We start from the raw sequence: 19,711 nt of genomic DNA, 5'->3' as shown, positions 1-19,711 counted from the left end.
TCGCGCAGAAGGACCTGTTCTGTTTGATTCGGATACGGAAACCGATGTGCGTCTCACCATCTGGAAATACAATCGGCCGCACAGACATCTATTACGGATCTCTGATGGTGAAGAAAGACCAATGGATATACTGCTGAACCAGCTTGCTGATCAAGGGCTTGAAATTGACTCACTCAAACACGAGCTCGAACTACAGCAAATCTATGGTAAAAAGTTCGTGAAGAAGCTTAAAGAAGTCGAGAAACAAGCAACCGAAGACATGGTCTATCATGCCGGCTTGATCAATGAGCTCCAACAACGGATAGAGGCAGAAGAAAAAGCTCTACTCAGATACAAGGTTGAAATGCTTGACCCAAAGAAAGGTCTCCCCAAAATTCAGAAGGATCACGCGGAATTGTACACACTCTTTCTCGAATCAGAGATTGAAAGGAAGACACAATACATTGGACTAACTGACAAAATCCGGGAAATGGAACTTGAGTTCCTACAGACGTTCATGCCAAGAACCGAAGTCAAGGAACTAGTTGTAAAGACAGTACAGCCTATCCTGGAACGACTGTCACATGTGGAAAGGCAACTCCAACGAACCAAGGAATCTCCTGACTCCGCTCTCCTTCAGAAGATGTTCAATGATCTTCAAGAGTTACAAAGCCGACTTCCTCCTGCTGATGCCAAAAAGGGGGAAGAGGATATAATGGAGCGCATGCGAAGAGAAGCGAAAATGCTCCCCTCTATTTTCAATAGGGTGGAAAACAAGGCTGAGGAAATCACTGCAAGGGTTGCTTCCACTTTCACCTCAGTAGAAGCCAGCAGAAAGAGAAGCAGAGAAAGCTCCTCAAATGAATCTGAACTGAAGAAGAAGAAAACTGTCGACTTCATTTCAACTCTGGAGGAAGGACAGAAGCTTGAACATTACCTCAAGAATGGATTGATTGTATCTCGTCTGGAAAAGTTTGAGCAACCAGATAAATGGATACCGTCAGAGTTGAATGACTGGTGGGAGAAAATCAAGGAACGCTACACCAAATGGATGGTGTTTGCAAACATCCAAGGTGACAAGGAGCGCAGGAATGAAGCCTGGAAGTACTTCCTGATGCAAATGGAAGAGCGAGATCTTGTTCGTCGAATGCTGGAAGCTCAGATGGAATATGGAAAAGGCATTCCTGACCCTCAGAAGAAAGTAGTGACTCCACCAAGGATCAAGAATGGAGTCGACAGAGAAAGGATCAAGAAAGAAGTCAGAACAGTTTGCAGAATTTGGAGCATTCATCCATACTCCAGGGAAGGCAGAAAGATATGGGAAGCAGTCTTCAAACTCTACAATCAGAAACCTTGAATCAGTTGAATGTCCTCTGTAATGTTCTTTTTCTGTTCTCAAGTTGTAATTTAAACTGATGTTTTGTCAGTCTTTCCGTAATGAAAAGAACAACTTCTTATTGATCTCAACCTGAAGACAATGACTCTTTGTCCAGGCTCTAATTATGGTTTTTCTGTCTTCTTTTTGTTCTATTTTAAGAACTGTTTTCGTTCTTACTCTAAGTACAAGTTTTTAGGTTCTATTGTTAAGGGGGAACTGTTTTCACCCCATGTTTAGAACTTGTACTGAGAGTTCAGTCTTTTTGCTGTCTAGAACTGCTGTGTGGTTTTGGCATCATCAAAAAGGGGAAATTGTTGGGAACCTTGTGGAATATCCTAACCCTTGTTTTGATGATACCAAAATTCATAGGACTTATATGTAATAGACTAGAATCGTTTTGAACTCAAGTGTTAGAGTTCGTTTCTAGTTTAGTTGCGGTGTCGAAGACTGAAGACTGAAGACTAAAGAACGAAGACTGAAGACTGAAGACTGCAGATACCAACTGAAGTATCAGTTGAAGAATCAGTTGAAGACTGATTATTTAATGCGCGCAAAGGACTGATACTAAAGTCAAGTATCAGTTGAACATTCCTCCTAGGACTGATCTTCCAACGTTCAGAGGAAGCCACGTACGCACAAGTACAGCCGCATTAAATGCAGAGATCTCAGAATATCTTATCTCTGCAGAGGTCATTCCTATCTGGTGGTTACTTTTCAGAGATGTCACATCTCCTGTCCATCAAAGAGAGTCGTTTCCACACAGACAAGGAACCTCGAAGATTGAAGCCTCAGCCCAAATTCGAATTGCTCTCCAACGGAAGAAATCTTGAGGACGATTTACGCCAACGGATCTATTCAAGAGTTCTCCTACAAATAGCGCTCGAGGATCACTTCAACCTTCAGCGATTCAACGACATAAGCTGAAGCCCTGCCAAAATTGCTACTCAGCCTAAAGCTTAACCGCCCCAAAGCTTGAATCGAAGAAGAGAATTCCGAAGCCAAAATCAGTCACTGCTGATTACATACATTCTCTTAGACCCTAGGCATATATCTGTTTACCCAGAAGCCAAAGGTCAAACTTGCTTCAAAGAACTTGTTCTTTGTAAGTATAGTTGGCACTCGTTCAAACCTCCTCCCCATAAGAGTGTTTGAGTGGTTCGGAGTTCAGGAAGGTACTCTGAACTCTGAGTGAAAAGTCTGAGCATGAGGTGTGCTTAGCAGGGAAATCCTACGCGAGGTGTGTGGGTGCTGAAGAAGGGTTTTCTTCAGTTTACGGTTGTGTGCACCAGGCAAGCACACGGGTACGGTTTGCAGTGCACCAGTGAAGCACTTGCGGAGTGGATTATTGGTCTGATCAACCAACCGTGGATGTAGGAAAGGGTTTTTTCGAACCACGTAAAAAGTCTCTGTGTTATTTACAGCTTTCAGTTTTACATTCTTACTTGTGCTATTTCAATTGATAAAACTAAACACTGAATAACTGCAAAGAGAAACCTTAATCCAACAACCTGCTCCACCGAGGCTATTACGAAACTAAGTTTAATTTCCGCTGCGTATGATATCAATCTGACTGAACTATCCTCTGATAGTAATGAAGAGTGATATCATCTCTATCTTTGCAAACACGACTGAAGCCCTTACTTGAATCAGTTAAGTTCCAGTAACTTAACTGATAACTCATTACTGAAGAGCTTTCAGTATCAGTCGACAACCCTGTTGGTCAAAACTGATTTCAGTAAAACAGAAGTCCTTGTTTGCGTGCAAAGTTTCGTTTTGATCTTTGACTGAGATCCCTCTGATTGAGGTCAATAGATTAAGTCAAAAATAGCCTATAGGTGTATTCCCCCCCCCCCCATACACCTATTCGAGACCCTCAGGACCTAACAATTTTTTAGTTGTCATTGTGTAGACTAAAGTGAGTCTCTTCAGGAGTTTCTCGAACTGTTTCTACCAGAGTTGCTTCTTCAGTCTCTTGTCTGGCAATTTTCTCTCTCTACGGGTTTTTAGTTTGAGATAGGCTTGGACCTTCAAGTTTGCTAAGGAGTCTTTATTCCTAGGGCTTTTATGAACCCTATTCAGTGCCACCTCAAGTAATCCCTTCGATGAGCCGCCTTCTGGAGCCTGCAGCCCGCCAAGAGCCCATACTTCCAAGAGCCCAAACTTCTTCTAGGGTTTGGCTATTTATTGGTGATGAAGAGATTTCGAATGGGCTGCTGCTTTCTTTGTTATTCTCATTATTTTGAGAGAGTATTTTCGTGCAGTAGGAGAGCATACAGTTGGTGTGTAAGTGTGTTGTTGATTCCTGCTAATTTTCTTTGGAAGCGTGAGTTGGTTTTATGTTCGTTCATCTGTACTCCAGCTTGTTGGAGTGTTTATTGTTGTTGGTTTGAACGTGGATTGAGTATCAATCACGTTTGTGAGAGTGAGTCTTATCTTGCTCTCGGTAGTTCACATAGGTGACGATTTGGGAAGAAATAGAGGCTAGGAAGATCGAGTCTTCGCGTGTAAGTCCTTTGTATTTCTTATCTTCACTAGTGAACTGTTGGAACTGGGCGTGGCTCCCCAGACGTAGGTGTGTTATCACCGAACTGGGTAATCATTGTTGGTGTCTTGTGTTCTTTACTTTCCGCTTGATTTTCTTTGAGTATCACTGCTTACTCTTTTTGTGTGTGGCCGAGACAATTGATTGTTGGATAGGTACAATTTCACAGTTTTTGTTGTGAATTTAAGACTTAATTCTTTAAATTCACAACCAGCAGTAGTAATGGTCTGTGAATTCACAACTGTTATGTTTTTTTTCCTTATTTTTGTTATTTTTACACTATATTTTTTTTTTCAAATTGATTACTTTTAATGTTGCAGCAAATTGAAGCAGTCTTGTATTCCATATGTGTCTAGTTACTATTACACAGACACATTACGTGAGATGTATTCTCTTGATGTGAACCCTATCCCACATCAAGATGAGTGGGATGTTCATATTGATGTGAGGACAAGGGTTGTTGGTACACCGAACAATCCTTCACAGGCAGGGCGTCCAAAGACAACAAGAATTTCTTCTGCAGCAGAATCGTCTACAAAGTCACGTGTTAATTTTTGTTCACGATGCCACCAAGGAGGTCATTATAGGTCAAGTTGCAAGGAAGAAATTTCAATTCCAATTCAAAGTGAAGAGCAAGAAGTTTCTCGTCATCGTCGAGCTAAGCATTGCAGTATTTGCCATGAGACCGGACATACAAAGAGAAAGTATCCGTCATTTGATCCTAGTGGTTCGTAGTCTTTGTTGGAGTTTATTATTTTTGAAGAAATTGTTGGTTGAATTTTCTAAGACATATTATCATTAAAGACATTTGTTATTGTCACTATGTTCTATTTTCTATGTTAACAGTTATGGTTGTGAATTTGAATTCCCAACAGTTTATGTCGTGAATTTTTAATGTGCACTGTTATTGTATTTCAATTTCTAACAGTGTAGGTCGTGAATCTCATTTTTAAAGTGTGAATTGTCAACAGGTGATGTATTCAATTGTGAACATTTTAGGCTGTGAATTTAAGGTTTTAAACTTTAATTCACAACTCACTAGTTGTTGTTATTTGTGAATTTGTGACTTAGTATTTATCTCATAACCAACACTGATAGTTGATTTTGAATTCACAACTATTATAATTAGAGGTTGTTAATTCACAATTTTATAATTAGTTGTTGTGAATTAAAATTTTAAAGAGATTGCTAGTTGTGAATTTCAATTTTTAAGTATGAATTCATAATCAGTAAATTTGCTGCTTGCTAATTCATGCCTATACATTACTCAGTAACAATAAAACTTTAATTTATAACCATTATTAGTTATTGGTTGTGAATTCATAGCTCAAATGTGTTATTCATACCCAATAATACTAATAATTGTGAATTGAGAACTTACAACCAGTGGCTAGTTTTGGTTGTTAATTCTTGCTATAAGTTTGAATTCACAAACAACATCTGGCCTTGTTTGTGAATTCCAACTTTAGGTCTTCAATTCACAACCAGCAGTAGTCGTTGGTTTTGAATTCCACTTTTAAAGCTTTAATTCACAACTAATAAGAAATTTAGTTTTGAATTTTTGCTTTGAAGCTTGTGTTCACCACCAACACTAGCCTTTGGTTTTGCTGGTTGTAAATTAAGCCATGTAAGTAGAATTTACGACCAACGACTACTGTTGGTTGTGAATTGAAGACCTAATTTCGTAATTCACAACCAACTGTAGTTGCTGGTTGTGAACTGAATAACTAAACTCATAATTCACAGCCATTTGTACTTGCTGGTTGTGAATTGAAGCCCTAAGCTTTTAATTCACAACCAACTGTAGTTGCTGGTTGTGAATTGAACACCTAATAAAGTACAGATGGTATACAACAAAATTTATCAAAAGCATCATATATTTTTAGCAACACCTGGATATTACATAAGTAGTTTCAAAAGCATACCCAAGCATTCAAATTCCTAACCATTCAAGTACCTAATTACTTACCTACCAGTAGTTCATATCAGTCAAGCAAACCAAATAAAAACAATTCACAACAGTTGAGAGTATTCACCACCCTTAAAACTCCAGTTAAATCTCCAAATTCCCAACCCCATTCACCACCCATTAAAACTCCATTTAAAACCTGCAAATTCAAAAATCAATCAAAGTTGGTGCTGAAACCATAGACATTCATTGCCATGTCATGCATGTACTTCTTCAAGCTCTTTGTGTCAAATCCATGTTCCCACTTTCCAGTCAATATTACTTCAGCGAACTTCAGTGCAAATGGTCCGCAGTTGACGTCATCAGTTAGCTCGTAGATATTGACCTCTTCTGGATGATCAATCTTCCACTGATTCAGAGATTTTGTTACGTATTTTCTGGCGTCAAAGAAACCTGCATACTCGAGGACATGTGGGAGCAACCTTGCCAACAGGACCTTGTTTTGCTTGCTGATTTCATAATCTTGTTTGTTCCATACATGTTGTTGTGAGCCATACACAATGACACATGTTTCCTTGAGGTTAATGCAAAGTGTTATCCAATGGTTGAGGATATTTGCTATTGCAATAACCTGAAATCAAAATACTATTGAAGAAATGATTATTTCCAATAAATTGTCATGCTATTTTTCTATGTGAATTCAAGCTTTTGACTTTGAATTCAGAACTAACCATATTCTCAGTTTTTAGTTATTTCCAATAAACTGTAATTCAGAAGCTACAATCTATAGTAAACTTGTTTTTACCTTGTCATAATCATGCCATGGCTTAACATGGCCCCATGATGGTTCCTCCCCAATGATGAATTGAGACATCTCGAACAAGTCCTCGTTTGCAATTTGAAGTTCGTTCTGTGTGCTTGACTCGGGCGTGTCTTCCTCACGGTTGTACTTCATCCACATTCGGAAGATAGTTGCCTGCGAAATCAATACATTTTTTTGTTAATTCATAGTTTATATCAAATGCAATTTAGTGTTGAAATACACTTCAGTTGTGAATTCATACACACAAACTTTAGTTGAAAATCAACATTAATCTTCAAGTCTTTGTGCATTTGTGAATTGAAGTCTGATGCTCGAATTTACAACTAAAATCTTGAAGTGTTTTTAAATTTGTGAATTTAGACTTTTATAATATAACACTTATTCTACTTTTGATTTTGAATTCACAAATCCACCTACTATCCGCTGCATACCCATGAAACAGAATTTAAATATAAATTTACAACAAATTTAATAGAAAAAAAATCAACACAAATAACATAGTTCAAATCCACATGTTGAAATCCAAAAAGAACAATGTTTAAATTCTCAACTAAAATATAAAATCCAACAAAATTCTATAATTGCTCAATAAAATTCAAATTTAAATTAGACTATTAGAGTTTGAGCCTTAGTTCAGTTTCTGTTTGGGCCTATTTTAAGATATAATATGCTAGCTCATAATCTCAAAATATATATTCAAAGCCCATATTTTATGAAAATTTTTGTGGATATTTGACGGGTAATTGACGGATATTTTTCACGGGTAAACGGGTTTCGCGGGTATGGATAGTAAGTATCCAAACCCATACCCACGAACTAAATAGATAGTGAATTGCAACCACGAAACTATCCGTGGATATCAAATGGTATCCAAACCCACCCTAATAGATTCGAGTTTTCGCGGATATCCGTTACCCGCGGGTAGATTGTCATCCCTATTCACAACTATAATTTAGTTTATGATTTTGAATTCACAAGCATATGTATTTCAGTTGTGAATTCATGCACTCAAACTTTAATTCACAACCAACAGAAATGTTGTTTGTGAATTTAAGTTTCATGCTTGAATTTACAACTAAAATCTTCAAGTATTTTGTGAATTTTTGAATTTAAGCTTTCATAACTATAACACTTATTCCAGTTTTGAATTTAACATGAAAAAATAGAATAAAATATAAATAAATTCAACTTATATTATTATTTACTTACCATGAAGCTTGTAGAAGTTATTGTCACTCTTCTTTTGAAACTTCTCAGTCCAGCCATTTCCGACGATGTGTAGAGTACTGTCAAGTATGCATCAAGGTGTATGTTCTCCATTTGCTTTTTCGGATCCGCAATATGCTTGAAGAAAAAAGACGTAACAGCCATGGGCAACCCAACATTTCGCCTACATTTTATTGGTTGTGAATATATGTTCATAAAATTGAATTCACAACCAACAGAAAACACTGTCTGTATATTGTTGGTTGTGAATTGGAGCTTTAGAACCAGTAAGAGTTTTAGTTGTGAATTCATTTGAAGGTACGTGGCATTCCAGACCTAGATCACAAACTGATCCTTTGGCACGAGGAAATGTTTCAGCCTATATACCAATTCAATAAATTCGCAATTATTGTTTGTTATGAATTTCCTATAAATGTTGGTTGCGAATTATAAATTACTTAATTCACAACCAATTCTTCTGTTAGTTGTGAATTGAAGCTTTATAGCTTGAATTCACAACCAACAGAAATGTTCGCTGTGAATTAATTTTTTTTTCATATTAATTCACAATCAACAGAAATATGCTAAAGTAGAATAAGCAATGAATAAATTTTGTTTCACAATGAACTATTTAACATTAAAATTTTATTCAACCTCAGAAACTTGTAAATGGTGATATTCACAACCAATGATTTTTGTAGTTGTGAATTTAATCTTAAAAACTTATAAAAGCCAAAATTCACAACCAAAACTTTTTCTAATTCATAATTGAACCTTAGGAACTTATCAATGCAATGCTATACTATACTAATTTAACCTAATATAGTAGAAATTTTATGTGATTGTCTGCTTTCCTCTTCTTGTGTGCTTGTTTGCTTTCCTTTTCTTGCCATTTTCTGAACTTCTTTGATCATTTCAGAGACTTTTTTGGAGACAAATTCCGCTATCTTCTCGTTTAGTATCGATTCTGTCAGAATCAATGTTGACGTGTTGTAAGCTATTCCCTTTATGAATTTAGGGTCGCTTCTTATCCTTTGATGAACACTGCTTGAAATCTTATCGATGTCCTCTGGCTTGATTGAAAATTCAGTGGCAATCGGAGTGAAAACAGGTGTCCTCATGCCCTTTTCTTTTCTCTTCCCCTTGTAGGTCTCTTTGGTACTTTCTCCTCGACATCCATCTGTGTGTCCTCATGTTCTTCTTGCTGGTCGTCCTGTGTTTCAACTTCTTGTGGCTGGTCGTCCTGTGAGTTTTCCTCTTGTTGGTGTTGATTTCGGTGTGTAGAATTTTGCTGAAACTTGTGTTGGTTAGCTTTCATCTTCCGGTGCTTGAACATAGACATAATTGTCTTTCCCATAACCAAAGCAAAGTGGAGTTCCCTCTTTTTCAACAGATAACCAATAAGCGAGTTCATTTTCTACTTCATCAGGTTCAAGTCTTTCCTTCTACTGCAATATACAATTTTTAGTTAGTAATTTTCATATATAAGGGTTAAGGTACAAATTCACTCCTAAACTAGACACCCCTAGAGCGTATATCCTCCCATTCTCGACCTTTGCCCAAATACACCCCCAGAGTCCATAAAAATGGTGCATTTAAACCTAGCAAGTTAACGGCCGTTTCTTACCTTTTACTTGTTAGGTTTAAATGCACCCTTTTTATAGACTTTGGGGGTGTATTTGAGCCAAGGTCAAGAATGGGGGGTATACGCGCAAGTTAACTTAAATTCTTTTTTTTTTTAATTTCTAAGTGGCGTCGACGTGATTTCGATCCCAATCGGCGGTGGAGAGGGGATCTCCTTCTCCTCCCCTTACTACGTCGATCTCATCGCAATCGGCGCATACAGCGCTGTTTCGAAGGGGATTCCATCGGCGCCGACACATCGTCGGCACTGGGGGTGAGCTTATTGGCACTGGTGCCGGTGGAGCGGTCACGACGGGAGGTAAGCTGGAGGAGTTGAGACCGGAGCTGCACCCACGAGTTTTTTAATGGCGGTGAAGGCTGGGGTTTCGGCGAAGGTTGGGCGGAAAAGTTTGACAACTAAAAGCCCTACTTATATCTTGTGAATTCTAGAACAGTTTTATGTTTTTTATTTTAGTGGACATTTTTTATCTTTACAATATGAAAGTGGACATTTTGTAATAAAACAATTTTTACCATATTAAATAAAATCAAAGTAGTTAGTTAAATAAAACAAAGCAGCGAAAAAACGTGTAAGTAAAACCACAACTTCTATCTGCAGCCAAAAAAAAAATTAAAATGGAAGCAATCATTCTTGAAATACGTGTCCGACCATGGTTGATTAGTTGACTATGGTAAAGAAAATTAAAGCATTAAAACTAAAGCAAAAATACACTCAAATGCACTTTACACGTGACAACATCCCAACAGTCCTCATGTATTGCATTACATGCAGGATGGACTCTCCCGTTTTTATATGTGGTTAAATACAAACATGGAGATTTGTAGATGTTCATATTGTTTGAATAAAAAAAAGTAGCAAGTTGTGTATACGACTTAGCAAATAACATAACTAATCCATGTTTTTATTACCTGATGATAGTCGTATTTTTCCAATGCCGCCCATGCCAACAATGCAGTTAGCAAACACGCATCTTCTTAGTTGTTTCATGCTTTTGGGAAACTTCATATTCTCATATAGATCTGTTGGTAAAAGAAACAAAGAGAAATTGTACTTGGTGGCAGATTCACTCGAACTTCATATTTCAAGCACCGAACAAAATTAAAAACAGCTAAATTCAGCATTTTGACACGCGAAATTAAAACAGTAATAGAAAGAAAGTATTCGAGCTGCTACATCAGCGTGAAGTCCAATATATTTTACATGCTTGAACCGCGAAATTACTTCTCTGTCAAAAAAATCCACAACAACAGGGGGGAAATGAGAAAAGAAGGCACAACATCTAAGTGATGTAGCAAAACGACGACGTATTTGGGTGTGGAACCTTGTTTATAGCTGGAGCAAGTAGAGTAACCGGAGTTGGTGGCCGCGTGTCAATCCACTCCAAATTCTCTAGCGGTTTGCCCAGTGTACAATGTTTAATCTAAAAGTTGGCTAAATTTTGGTTAATACCTATTGTTCAACATTATCCATGAATTAAGCAATGAAGATAAGACTCTCTAGTCTGCACAAAAATAAAAAATAGAAAGAATACAATTATTGCTGAAGATTCAGACGCATAAGAAAGAAATTAGTTAATTTTTACCGTAAATCTAAACTAACTAGATTTGCATTGAAGAATTTCCAACACCATAATTTGTTTTCTTTGTCTAATGTTGGATTATTTTGATAGACCTACAAAATATTCATAGTATTTTTTCAGATCTAAAAGATGCTCGACTCAAACGGTGGATAAAAAAATATAAAATCAAACTTCCAAAACACCCAAATAGCCTACCGCTTACCTGTTGTTGGTTAGTTGAGCGTTGGAAACTGCTGCTACTGCGGAGTGGCCGAACGGTGGGGCTGCTGTCAACAGAGATATTCAAGTGCCTGAGATTCAGCAAAATGAACTAATCTGCTCTATGCATTCCAGCAAGACCGATTAGGTGAAGTTCGAGAGATTTATTTTTGTGATGTATAATGGATTCAGCCAACAAAAATATTGCATATACCTTAAGCTTTAGGGAGAGACAGTGCTGGTGATAGCTGAGGCGGGCAAATGCAGATGTGAGACGGATGTGGTGGTGGCTGAGGCAGCGCCGTGTCGTAGTGGAGCTGGTGGTGCAGCGAGTCGAGGTAACCGGTGCCGGGTCGGTGGCTGAGAGTTGTGGATATGTGGCCTGGGTGGGTATGAAGAATGGAGGCGCAAACCCTAAATTTTGATTTAATTATATTTTTTTTAAGGGTTAAGGTGCAGATAGGCCCCTCAAGTGGAGGCTCTTAGAGCGTTTCAGTCCCCTTACTAACTGTGTGTGCAGATTAACCCTCGAACTCAAAAAAATGGTGCAGATCGCCCCCTCTGACTTAACACCGTTATGGGCCATTAGTCAGAGGGGGCGATCTGCACCGTTTTTTTGGAGTTCAAGGGCTAATCTGCACATTTTCCCTTTTTGGAGTTCGGGGGCTAATCTGCACACCGTTCATTAAAAAAAATCACATCTCATCTTCTCCGACCAACTTTTCCGGCGTCAATCGCCGTCAAATGAGGAAAATTACGAAATCAAGTTCCCAAGCCCCAAATCGGGAATTCCAAATCGGTGTCATTGCTCCCGAAAATCACATAATCGAAATGAAAACTCGAATTCTCCCTCGAACGTCACCGCCCCCCAATTGCAGAATCACCCCCAACGAATCGAACTTCGCCTCGCCGTAGGCGGTGATCGTGACCCCAATCGAGATCGAGATCATGTTGGCCATGGTCTCTGATTTGGAGGCGTCCTTCTTCAACAGCACGCCGATAGTGTAGATGGCGACGGGCATCGTCGGCCTTTATCACCGGATTTCGCCGGATTTGAGAGAAAGAGGCGACTCCTTATCGAGAAAAACTAGGCGACTCCTCATCGAGAAAAGCCACGCGGCGGGTTCACCGGATATTGCGGCGGCGATTTCCGACGGAATGGGAGAATTAGGGCTCGTCCTTGACGCTAAGCGTGTGCAGTCGAGCGAGCTCCGAGGTTTAGGGCCCAAGAGAGAAAGAAAGGGGCGGCGCCCTCCGCCGGCCTCGCCGGAGCTTGAATCAGCGACAACGACGATCAAATTTTGAGCGAGAGAAATGAATTAATTAAAAAGTTAAAAGGTGCAGATTAGCCCCTGAACTCCGAAAAAACGGTGCAGATCGCCCCCTTGACTAACGGCCCATAACGGTGTTAAGTCAGAGGGGCCGATCTGCACCGTTTTTTTGAGTTCGGGGGCCAATTTGCACACACAGTTAGTAAGGGGACTGAAACGCTCTAAGGGCCTCCACTTGAGGGGCCTATCTGCACCTTAACCCTTTTTTTAATTCAGCAACCCACGGGCAGACTAAGGCTTGATTGAAGGCTCGCCATAATGTTCGTGAACAGGCTCGTGAACATGTTCGCATACAATCGAATCTGAACATGTTCATGAGCTCAGCGAGCCGAGTACTGTCAAATTCGAGCTCGGCTCGATAAAATTCTCGAGCTCGAAATTAGGCTCGAGCTCCGCTCGTTTACTATCAAATCGAGCTCCGAACAAACTTTTCTCGTGCCGAATCTCGAATAACTTGCGAGTAGCTCTGTTCGTTTGTAAATCTCAAGGTGAAAATTGTTATGATGTCGACGAAGATGCGGTCGACATATTCAAGGTTAAGTACAATGTCTTGGATGATTTCATTTCATATTCATGAAACTTACTTGTTAGGAAGGGGACGGTGTGTAGGCACATATTTGTTGTTATAAGGGTCTTGAATATAACTCTATTCTAGAGAAATTCATGATATACAACACGAAGTTAATTTATTACACAACGGGTATAATTGATTGCACTGTATAAAATAAATTATTGTAGCTATCACAATTCTACAATAAGAAGGGGTCTCATTTGAACCCTTTTCTATATATATTAACTCATCAGCTATACAAATACAAGGGTACATATATCATATATGTATACATTATCTTAGCACAACATTTACTACATGAAATTGTACCTGATATCCTGAATATCACCATGGTTCAGAGTTGTTGAAAAGGATATTTCTGTGCTTCGGCTGTCTAGACCAACCAACCTCCATCAAGATCAGGTTCAGTCGTACTACTAGTTTCTCCACAGCGTCTTCCTCGACATTGTCGATCAAACCAGATTGCTGCAAAACGAAATGCAACGTTGAGTCACTCACCTGAAAACAACTAAATAAGTACAGATTTTGGGAATTGAGAAAGCATACCTCAGTGTCCCGGTAATGCTTAAGGAACTGCAGCGCTTCCTCGTAATATCCACAATGGTAGAGGAGAACACCATAGTCTCTTAGCTCCTTAGGATCATGCTTGAGTAAAATAAGGCGTTCACACGCTGTTACAAGGCATAATTTGTTAAGATGATATTGAAAGAAGGCGTAGTACGATCTTGGAAAATATATGGATTCTAATTAATTGAGTAGTGCACTTATTCAAGTATCTCCCCTCTGGAAAACTACTTTCACGAACATGGGTATCCACAAGCTAGAATCTTCGAAGACCATATCTTGGGGTATATTATGTTGTTCAGATGGTAAAAACACCAAATAATTTGATTACATCCCATCATTGTCGATAAATATCCAATGGTTCTCATTGCCAATAGTTAAACTTTTGAATAAGATATTATTCAACGAAGCCTCAGTAAAAGTTAACATGATTAGATCTCAGAACTTCCAACTTATTGTAAGGATTCCACTACAAAGGCTTTGATGTCAAGTAATTCACTGGATATTAGACAATTTTCCTCACAAATATCTTAAAATTTTAGATGTAAGTGGTCACTCAAGTAAACTAGGCAATAGGAAAGTGTTCCTAAAATAAAGAAAATTAACCAAACAAATTCTAGTATTTTATTCTAGGGCTTAGTTCTGAAATCAGTCCGTCTATTAGAAACCTTGACCAAATTTATGTTAGAATTCAACATTCGCCATGTTCAGTAGATGATGGCCAATTAAAGTGACTGGAACAGGAATCCATATAGTAAGATACCTGATAATGCACGACGCATATCTCCAAAATGAACACTAGTCCAAACACCTCGTTGCAGCCGATGGCGGCCAGCCTTGGCAGAGGCAAGCTGTGAGGCACTGTATTGAACAAAGAAGTGGAAGATGGTGCACAGAAAAGAAAGCATCTTTCGTTATATAAATTGGGTCCTTAAGTTATGATACTACCTTTCGTTAGCATTGTTGGCACCAGTGACGCAATGAGCAGCTTCAGCGGCCCTAATAAATGGACTCCTAGCATGATCAAGTTGAAATGGCCAGAAAGCATTTTTTAAATCTTTCAATATCTGCACAAAATGGAAACAACTTATGTTTATGTAAATAGTTGCAGGCATGTTTACATTATAATCCTGCACAGCTGACTAGATTTAAAGACATACAAGAGCAAAGAGCTCCATAACTAGATCAAAATGCAGTATAAAATTTCCCAGGAACTTGATCTTGAGGAGAATTTTAAGAATTGCACAAAATTAGTAACAATTAAATCTAAAACATCAAGCACAGAACAAGTTGAAGCATTACAGATTGATATGATACAAGCAGGTATGATCTGTGGGTGTGTGAGAAGAAGAGAGAGAGTGAATCAACCTAAGAGCATGCACGTGTGACTAGTTTCTCATCATAAAACTTAAGGTCACCGCCAAATCTTTAAATTTCAAGATGGCTAGAGTAAATTAAGGAACTGTCGTTTTGCCCTAGTACATTTCTTGAAATTTGATGAAAAATAAACTGGTTGTCGACTCGGTTTGTTAAAGCTAGGTCAAAACATGTAAGGATAAACAGAAATCTTGAGGTCTTAGATGAGAAAAATTCAAGGTTATTTACCCAGGTAAACAATATCAGAGATTAGATTTAAAGTTCAAAGTCAGAGGCCTGCTCCTTCTACAGCAAAGGATAAAAATGACATCTGGCTGGCCTAGGTGAACTGGAAGCACAATAACACAATGTTGGACACCTACCAACACGTTAATTGTCATATTTAACAAAGGTGTGAAACAATTGAATTGAGATGAAAGATTAATACAACCAACCAGCAAAAATGTCCTCCTACATACTTGGTTTGACTAGAAGGTTCTACAATGTGATTTCAAATACCCAGAGACAAAAGCGAAGTGAACACAACCATCAAACACAGTCTAGCCCAAGTTTATGCAGGAAATGTTCAAAAGGATGCTACAAATTTAACTAGAAAATGAATAATAAAATTATTACCTCCACCAATAAAGATTGTGATGTCATAATATGTGACTGGTCAGATTCTTTGCTCTTTTGTTTTAGATATCCTCTTGGAGAACTATGTGAATCATGAGGAAAGAAGATTTCCACATCAAAATTCAGGACTCCCCACATGCGAAGCATCTTTAGGATCTCTGAGTATATAAGGGAGAGCATGGTAACAGAGCCAGAACGATGTGTTAAGACCTGTAAAGGAAATCAGTTCATAGGGATGATAAACCATACGTTAGAATCAAGAGCAAAGTAATCATGAATGTTGAAAGGACACATACTGAATTGAGATATAGGGCGCGGTGCTCAACATGGTTTCTTGTACTTGTTCTTCGAAAACCCTGAAAAGGACAAGGCCACATTACAGTTGACACTCTGAATAGTAGCGTCAGATATACAGATTCTGATTAACACCATCGCGAAAGTAGCTTTAAAGAGACCAGTTATCCCAGAAACATGCTCATTTTCTGTGAACAACAATTAATTCCCAAGGCAGAAAGAAGAAGTCATTATGGTTCCATGAAAGCTGGGTTTCTTAAAGATTCAGACAAGAGGGAAAAGCTTATTGTTAGGGCATATAATCAGCTAATACCTCCAAATTGCAACTTGCGGTGGGGAAAAAAATAAAATAGAATACAGAATCAACTATAATTGTGTCATGCATAAAAGAGAGTCTAACTTACTTTGTTGAGGTAGAGGTATCTTTCTAAACAGTCAAGAAAATTCTCCGGTGAGGATCTAAATGAGGAGCTGTATTGAGAGCAATAGCCCATAGAAAGGGTATCCAATCTCTCAATGAAATCATCAACTGGAAGTGGAACAGAAGAGTGCGAGATAAGGGAGTCATCTTCAGCTGCAATTTGAAGAGCAGCTCTGGCTAAATCAACCCCTCTATTTATAGTGATACTTGTTCCTCTCTCAAGGTCAGAGAAATTTTTTATCTGCGCGCAAAAACCTACCCTTGCAGCCTATTCAACAGAGACATAGTCAAATATCAATCCCACAAGAAAAACATAAAAATAATTACTACCACCATCAATATCTTCTTTTTGCCTCTGTTAGCAGGGTTAACTAACAAATGAACTAAAGTTATGTTCTTAGTCTACCGAACAAAATATCAATCTTGTGATATAATATCAACCACATCCATTATGTGCATAATGTAAATTCCCTTAACAAGTTGCATGACATCAAAAGGCGCATTTTTTTATCAAACTCAAACTTTCATTTACTTCAGAAAGTCGAAAAGTAGTATAAATATTCTGGCCAAACACAATGGAGGTGTATGAAACAACACTACAGAAGAGACTCAACCTTACTAGTCAGTCTTAATCTAGATTAATCATCTAGGGGGACGTGAGTTCACAGGAAGCATATTTTACGGGGGGCTTATTGATGGTTTGGGGGACTAGTAATGCGAATGGAATGAAAGAAAAAGGTTCTACGTGGAATAATCATTCCCCCATACTACTTTTGATACTCAAAATGTGGGCAATTAATCACACGCCTAGAAAATGGAGGAGAATGAAAATCCTTCCCATTCTGGTTCCTCACAATCACCACTATCATTCCCCTATCAAGCACCCCCTGGGTGTGATACATTATTTTTTCAGTCAAACTCTCGTCCCAAAATGTGATTCTTCTTTCATTAATCTTCATCTAGTATAGTACCAAAAGGTTAGTATGGTCTAAGCACCTTGCCATCATGTTCTTATCTTCAATCCATATGCAAATATTTATTTGTTAGTTAGGGACACTACCATTGACTACATCATTCAATTTTCCACCTCATTCCTCTACAAGAACCACAGCACATTCTGTAATCACTCTCAGTGCGACAATCAACACAATCTACCACCATCAACAAAGCTTATCACACAAAACTTGCTAACAGAATCCAGAATTTTAAGTGTGATGAAAACCAACACAAAACCAATGGTAGCATTCTGATCCTGTAGCAAGCACACCAAGTACAATAAAATCAAATATGAACTTAGAAGACCGGCCGCGGTTTCTATTAGATACAAGCCCACTCAATTTACTGTACATTATGAATTTAGTTTAGATATAGCTATAAACCATAACAAAGCTTCCAAAAAAAATATCAAAGCATTCAGTATTGATCACGACCTACTTAGAATTATCCTTCCAGAATGGCTAATTTCGCAACAGAATTGATCGAATAGCTGACTTCACAAACTGTTCCACTCATCAACAAACCATTAAAAAAATAAAAATAAAAGAACTTTCTCTAACTACTATTACGGAAACTTAAAGCAGATAAAATCCATAACTGGATATAAGACATGTATCGGAAGAAGAATTCACCCTCGCGTGGGACGTGTCGATGCCGGAAAAATCAAGCGCATCATGAAGCACAAATTTCAAATCATCTTCAGCGGATAATCCACATTTACAGCGGCAATTCACGCTCCGTGTGGAAGGATGGAATTGGAATTTGGGCAGAGTCCATGGAAGAAAATTGCAAGTTGATGAGGAAGATAATGCTAAGCTGTTCGATAAAATCCATGGAAACGCCATAATTGCAATCGACAACTAATTATTTCCCGGGATTATTGAGCTACTACAAATTCAACATATGAATTAGTAATTTTGTGAAATAAGTTTAATCAGGATAATTAAATATCTATATTGTCTTTTTCTGAAATATCTGGAGAGAGAATGATCGACGGCCAAATCAGAGTTGCGGAGTATTTTAGTTTGTATTTTAGCCATTATTATAATGTTTTTAAGTTCAAATTCTACAGTATAAAGTAGAAAAAACGTGAAAATTTGGTAACGAATAACGATACTCATTTTTTAAGCATGTGTCGAAGCTTGTTTTTACACTCTTCCTCGCATTAAATTTTTAAATGAAAGCCAACCAAATTATCATTTCTTACTAAAAATGTTTTTTTTTCTCTTTTTTTGCAAACACTCTACTTTGTAGTTTTATTTAAAGTATTAATTGAATGCAAACACTAGTTATACACGCAGGGGTGTGCATCAGTTCATAAACAAATCGATCGAACCATTTTTGTACAAATTGAAACCGAACCGACGGTAGAAAATTAAAACCGAACCAACCGATTTATATGGGGAAAACCAATCCTAAATCGAACCGGCAAAACTAATTGGTTTCGATTGGTTCGGGTTTCGGTCGGTTTTTTGAACCGACCGAACCTATATATATATGGGTGGGCTACCGTGAGAGCACATTTTAAAATAAGAAATAAGAGCAATTTTTAATGGTATGAATTTTATGTAGAACACGTATGAATTCGCTGTATGAAGGTATGAATTGAGAAAAATAAATTTTTGCTACTTTTGGGATTCAAACTCAGGACCATAAATCCATCAAACAGGATTACGAATCAACCGTAGATATAAGGGCTGAAAATGATTCTTATTTTATATCTTAAGAAATGCTCTTATTTTAGCCCTCCCCTATATATATATATAGGGAATGGATCAAAAAAGAAAGGCATATATATGAAGAATGAAGAAACAATCTCACTCATTTAAATCATGCAATCTGACGGCTGATCTTTAAACCATATATTTGAATTAATTATATGCGAAAAGGTTACAATTGTAATAACATATTCTGAGGTATCCGAATATATCTTGATATATTATGGCAAGATTTGATTATTTTCTTAATTTTAGCTAGGTATTAACGTTTGAGATAACTCTTTCTGTAGTAATTAATTTTTCTTCAATGTTTTCGTATCTCCTCAACCCAGCCTCACGCCATCATCGTCACCCCTCCCCCCCCAAAAAAAAAAAGAAACTTGAAGAGTATCCACAAACCTCCGACAAACCTTGTTAATGGAAGCCGTCATTATCATCACAATTTTTTTGTGAGGATATTAATTACTCCATATTTAAATTTTATTCGACTTCGGCAAGATCGGCGACGTTTCATCGATGGAGCTTACGGCTGCCGGTTGAGAGGGGAAGAGAGAGCGCGAGATCG

General features: G+C 38.0%; 2 protein-coding genes across 18 annotated transcripts; both read right to left on the bottom strand.

The window, feature by feature from the left end:
- Positions 1-5,758: 5,758 nt before the first annotated feature.
- LOC131022419 (uncharacterized) lies at positions 5,759-11,684 on the bottom strand. Of its 16 annotated transcripts, none has more exons than XM_057951895.1 (7): positions 11,474-11,684; positions 11,264-11,381; positions 10,804-10,902; positions 10,391-10,501; positions 7,841-8,021; positions 6,614-6,784; positions 5,759-6,439 (listed from the first exon to the last, which is right to left on the bottom strand). In XM_057951895.1, the coding sequence occupies exons 5-7, from the start codon at positions 8,000-8,002 to the stop codon at positions 6,023-6,025; spliced, it is 750 nt and encodes a 249-aa protein (XP_057807878.1). In that variant the 5' UTR covers positions 8,003-8,021; positions 10,391-10,501; positions 10,804-10,902; positions 11,264-11,381; positions 11,474-11,684; the 3' UTR covers positions 5,759-6,022. The 16 variants fall into 16 exon arrangements, with proteins under 16 accessions (XP_057807878.1, XP_057807880.1, XP_057807884.1 ...); XM_057951897.1 differs by adding an exon at positions 11,065-11,153 and having other exon boundaries at positions 10,391-10,902; positions 11,264-11,376; XM_057951901.1 differs by having other exon boundaries at positions 10,804-10,931; positions 11,264-11,376.
- Positions 11,685-13,259: 1,575 nt separating this feature from the next.
- Positions 13,260-18,540, bottom strand: LOC131022418 (uncharacterized). Of its 2 annotated transcripts, XM_057951889.1 has the most exons (9): positions 18,061-18,184; positions 17,867-17,931; positions 16,416-16,700; positions 16,014-16,073; positions 15,718-15,927; positions 14,674-14,792; positions 14,489-14,586; positions 13,708-13,832; positions 13,260-13,626 (listed from the first exon to the last, which is right to left on the bottom strand). In XM_057951889.1, exons 3-9 carry the CDS (start codon positions 16,503-16,505, stop codon positions 13,486-13,488), a joined length of 843 nt encoding a protein of 280 aa, XP_057807872.1. In that variant the 5' UTR covers positions 16,506-16,700; positions 17,867-17,931; positions 18,061-18,184; the 3' UTR covers positions 13,260-13,485. The 2 variants fall into 2 exon arrangements, with proteins under 2 accessions (XP_057807872.1, XP_057807871.1); XM_057951888.1 differs by lacking the exon at positions 17,867-17,931 and having other exon boundaries at positions 18,061-18,540.
- Between the last annotated feature and the right edge of the window lie 1,171 nt (positions 18,541-19,711).

The sequence above is a fragment of the Salvia miltiorrhiza genome, chromosome 4 (genome assembly GCF_028751815.1).
Source record: "Salvia miltiorrhiza cultivar Shanhuang (shh) chromosome 4, IMPLAD_Smil_shh, whole genome shotgun sequence".
Taxonomy (NCBI): domain Eukaryota; kingdom Viridiplantae; phylum Streptophyta; class Magnoliopsida; order Lamiales; family Lamiaceae; genus Salvia; species Salvia miltiorrhiza.
This window is presented reverse-complemented; position numbering and strand designations above follow the sequence as displayed.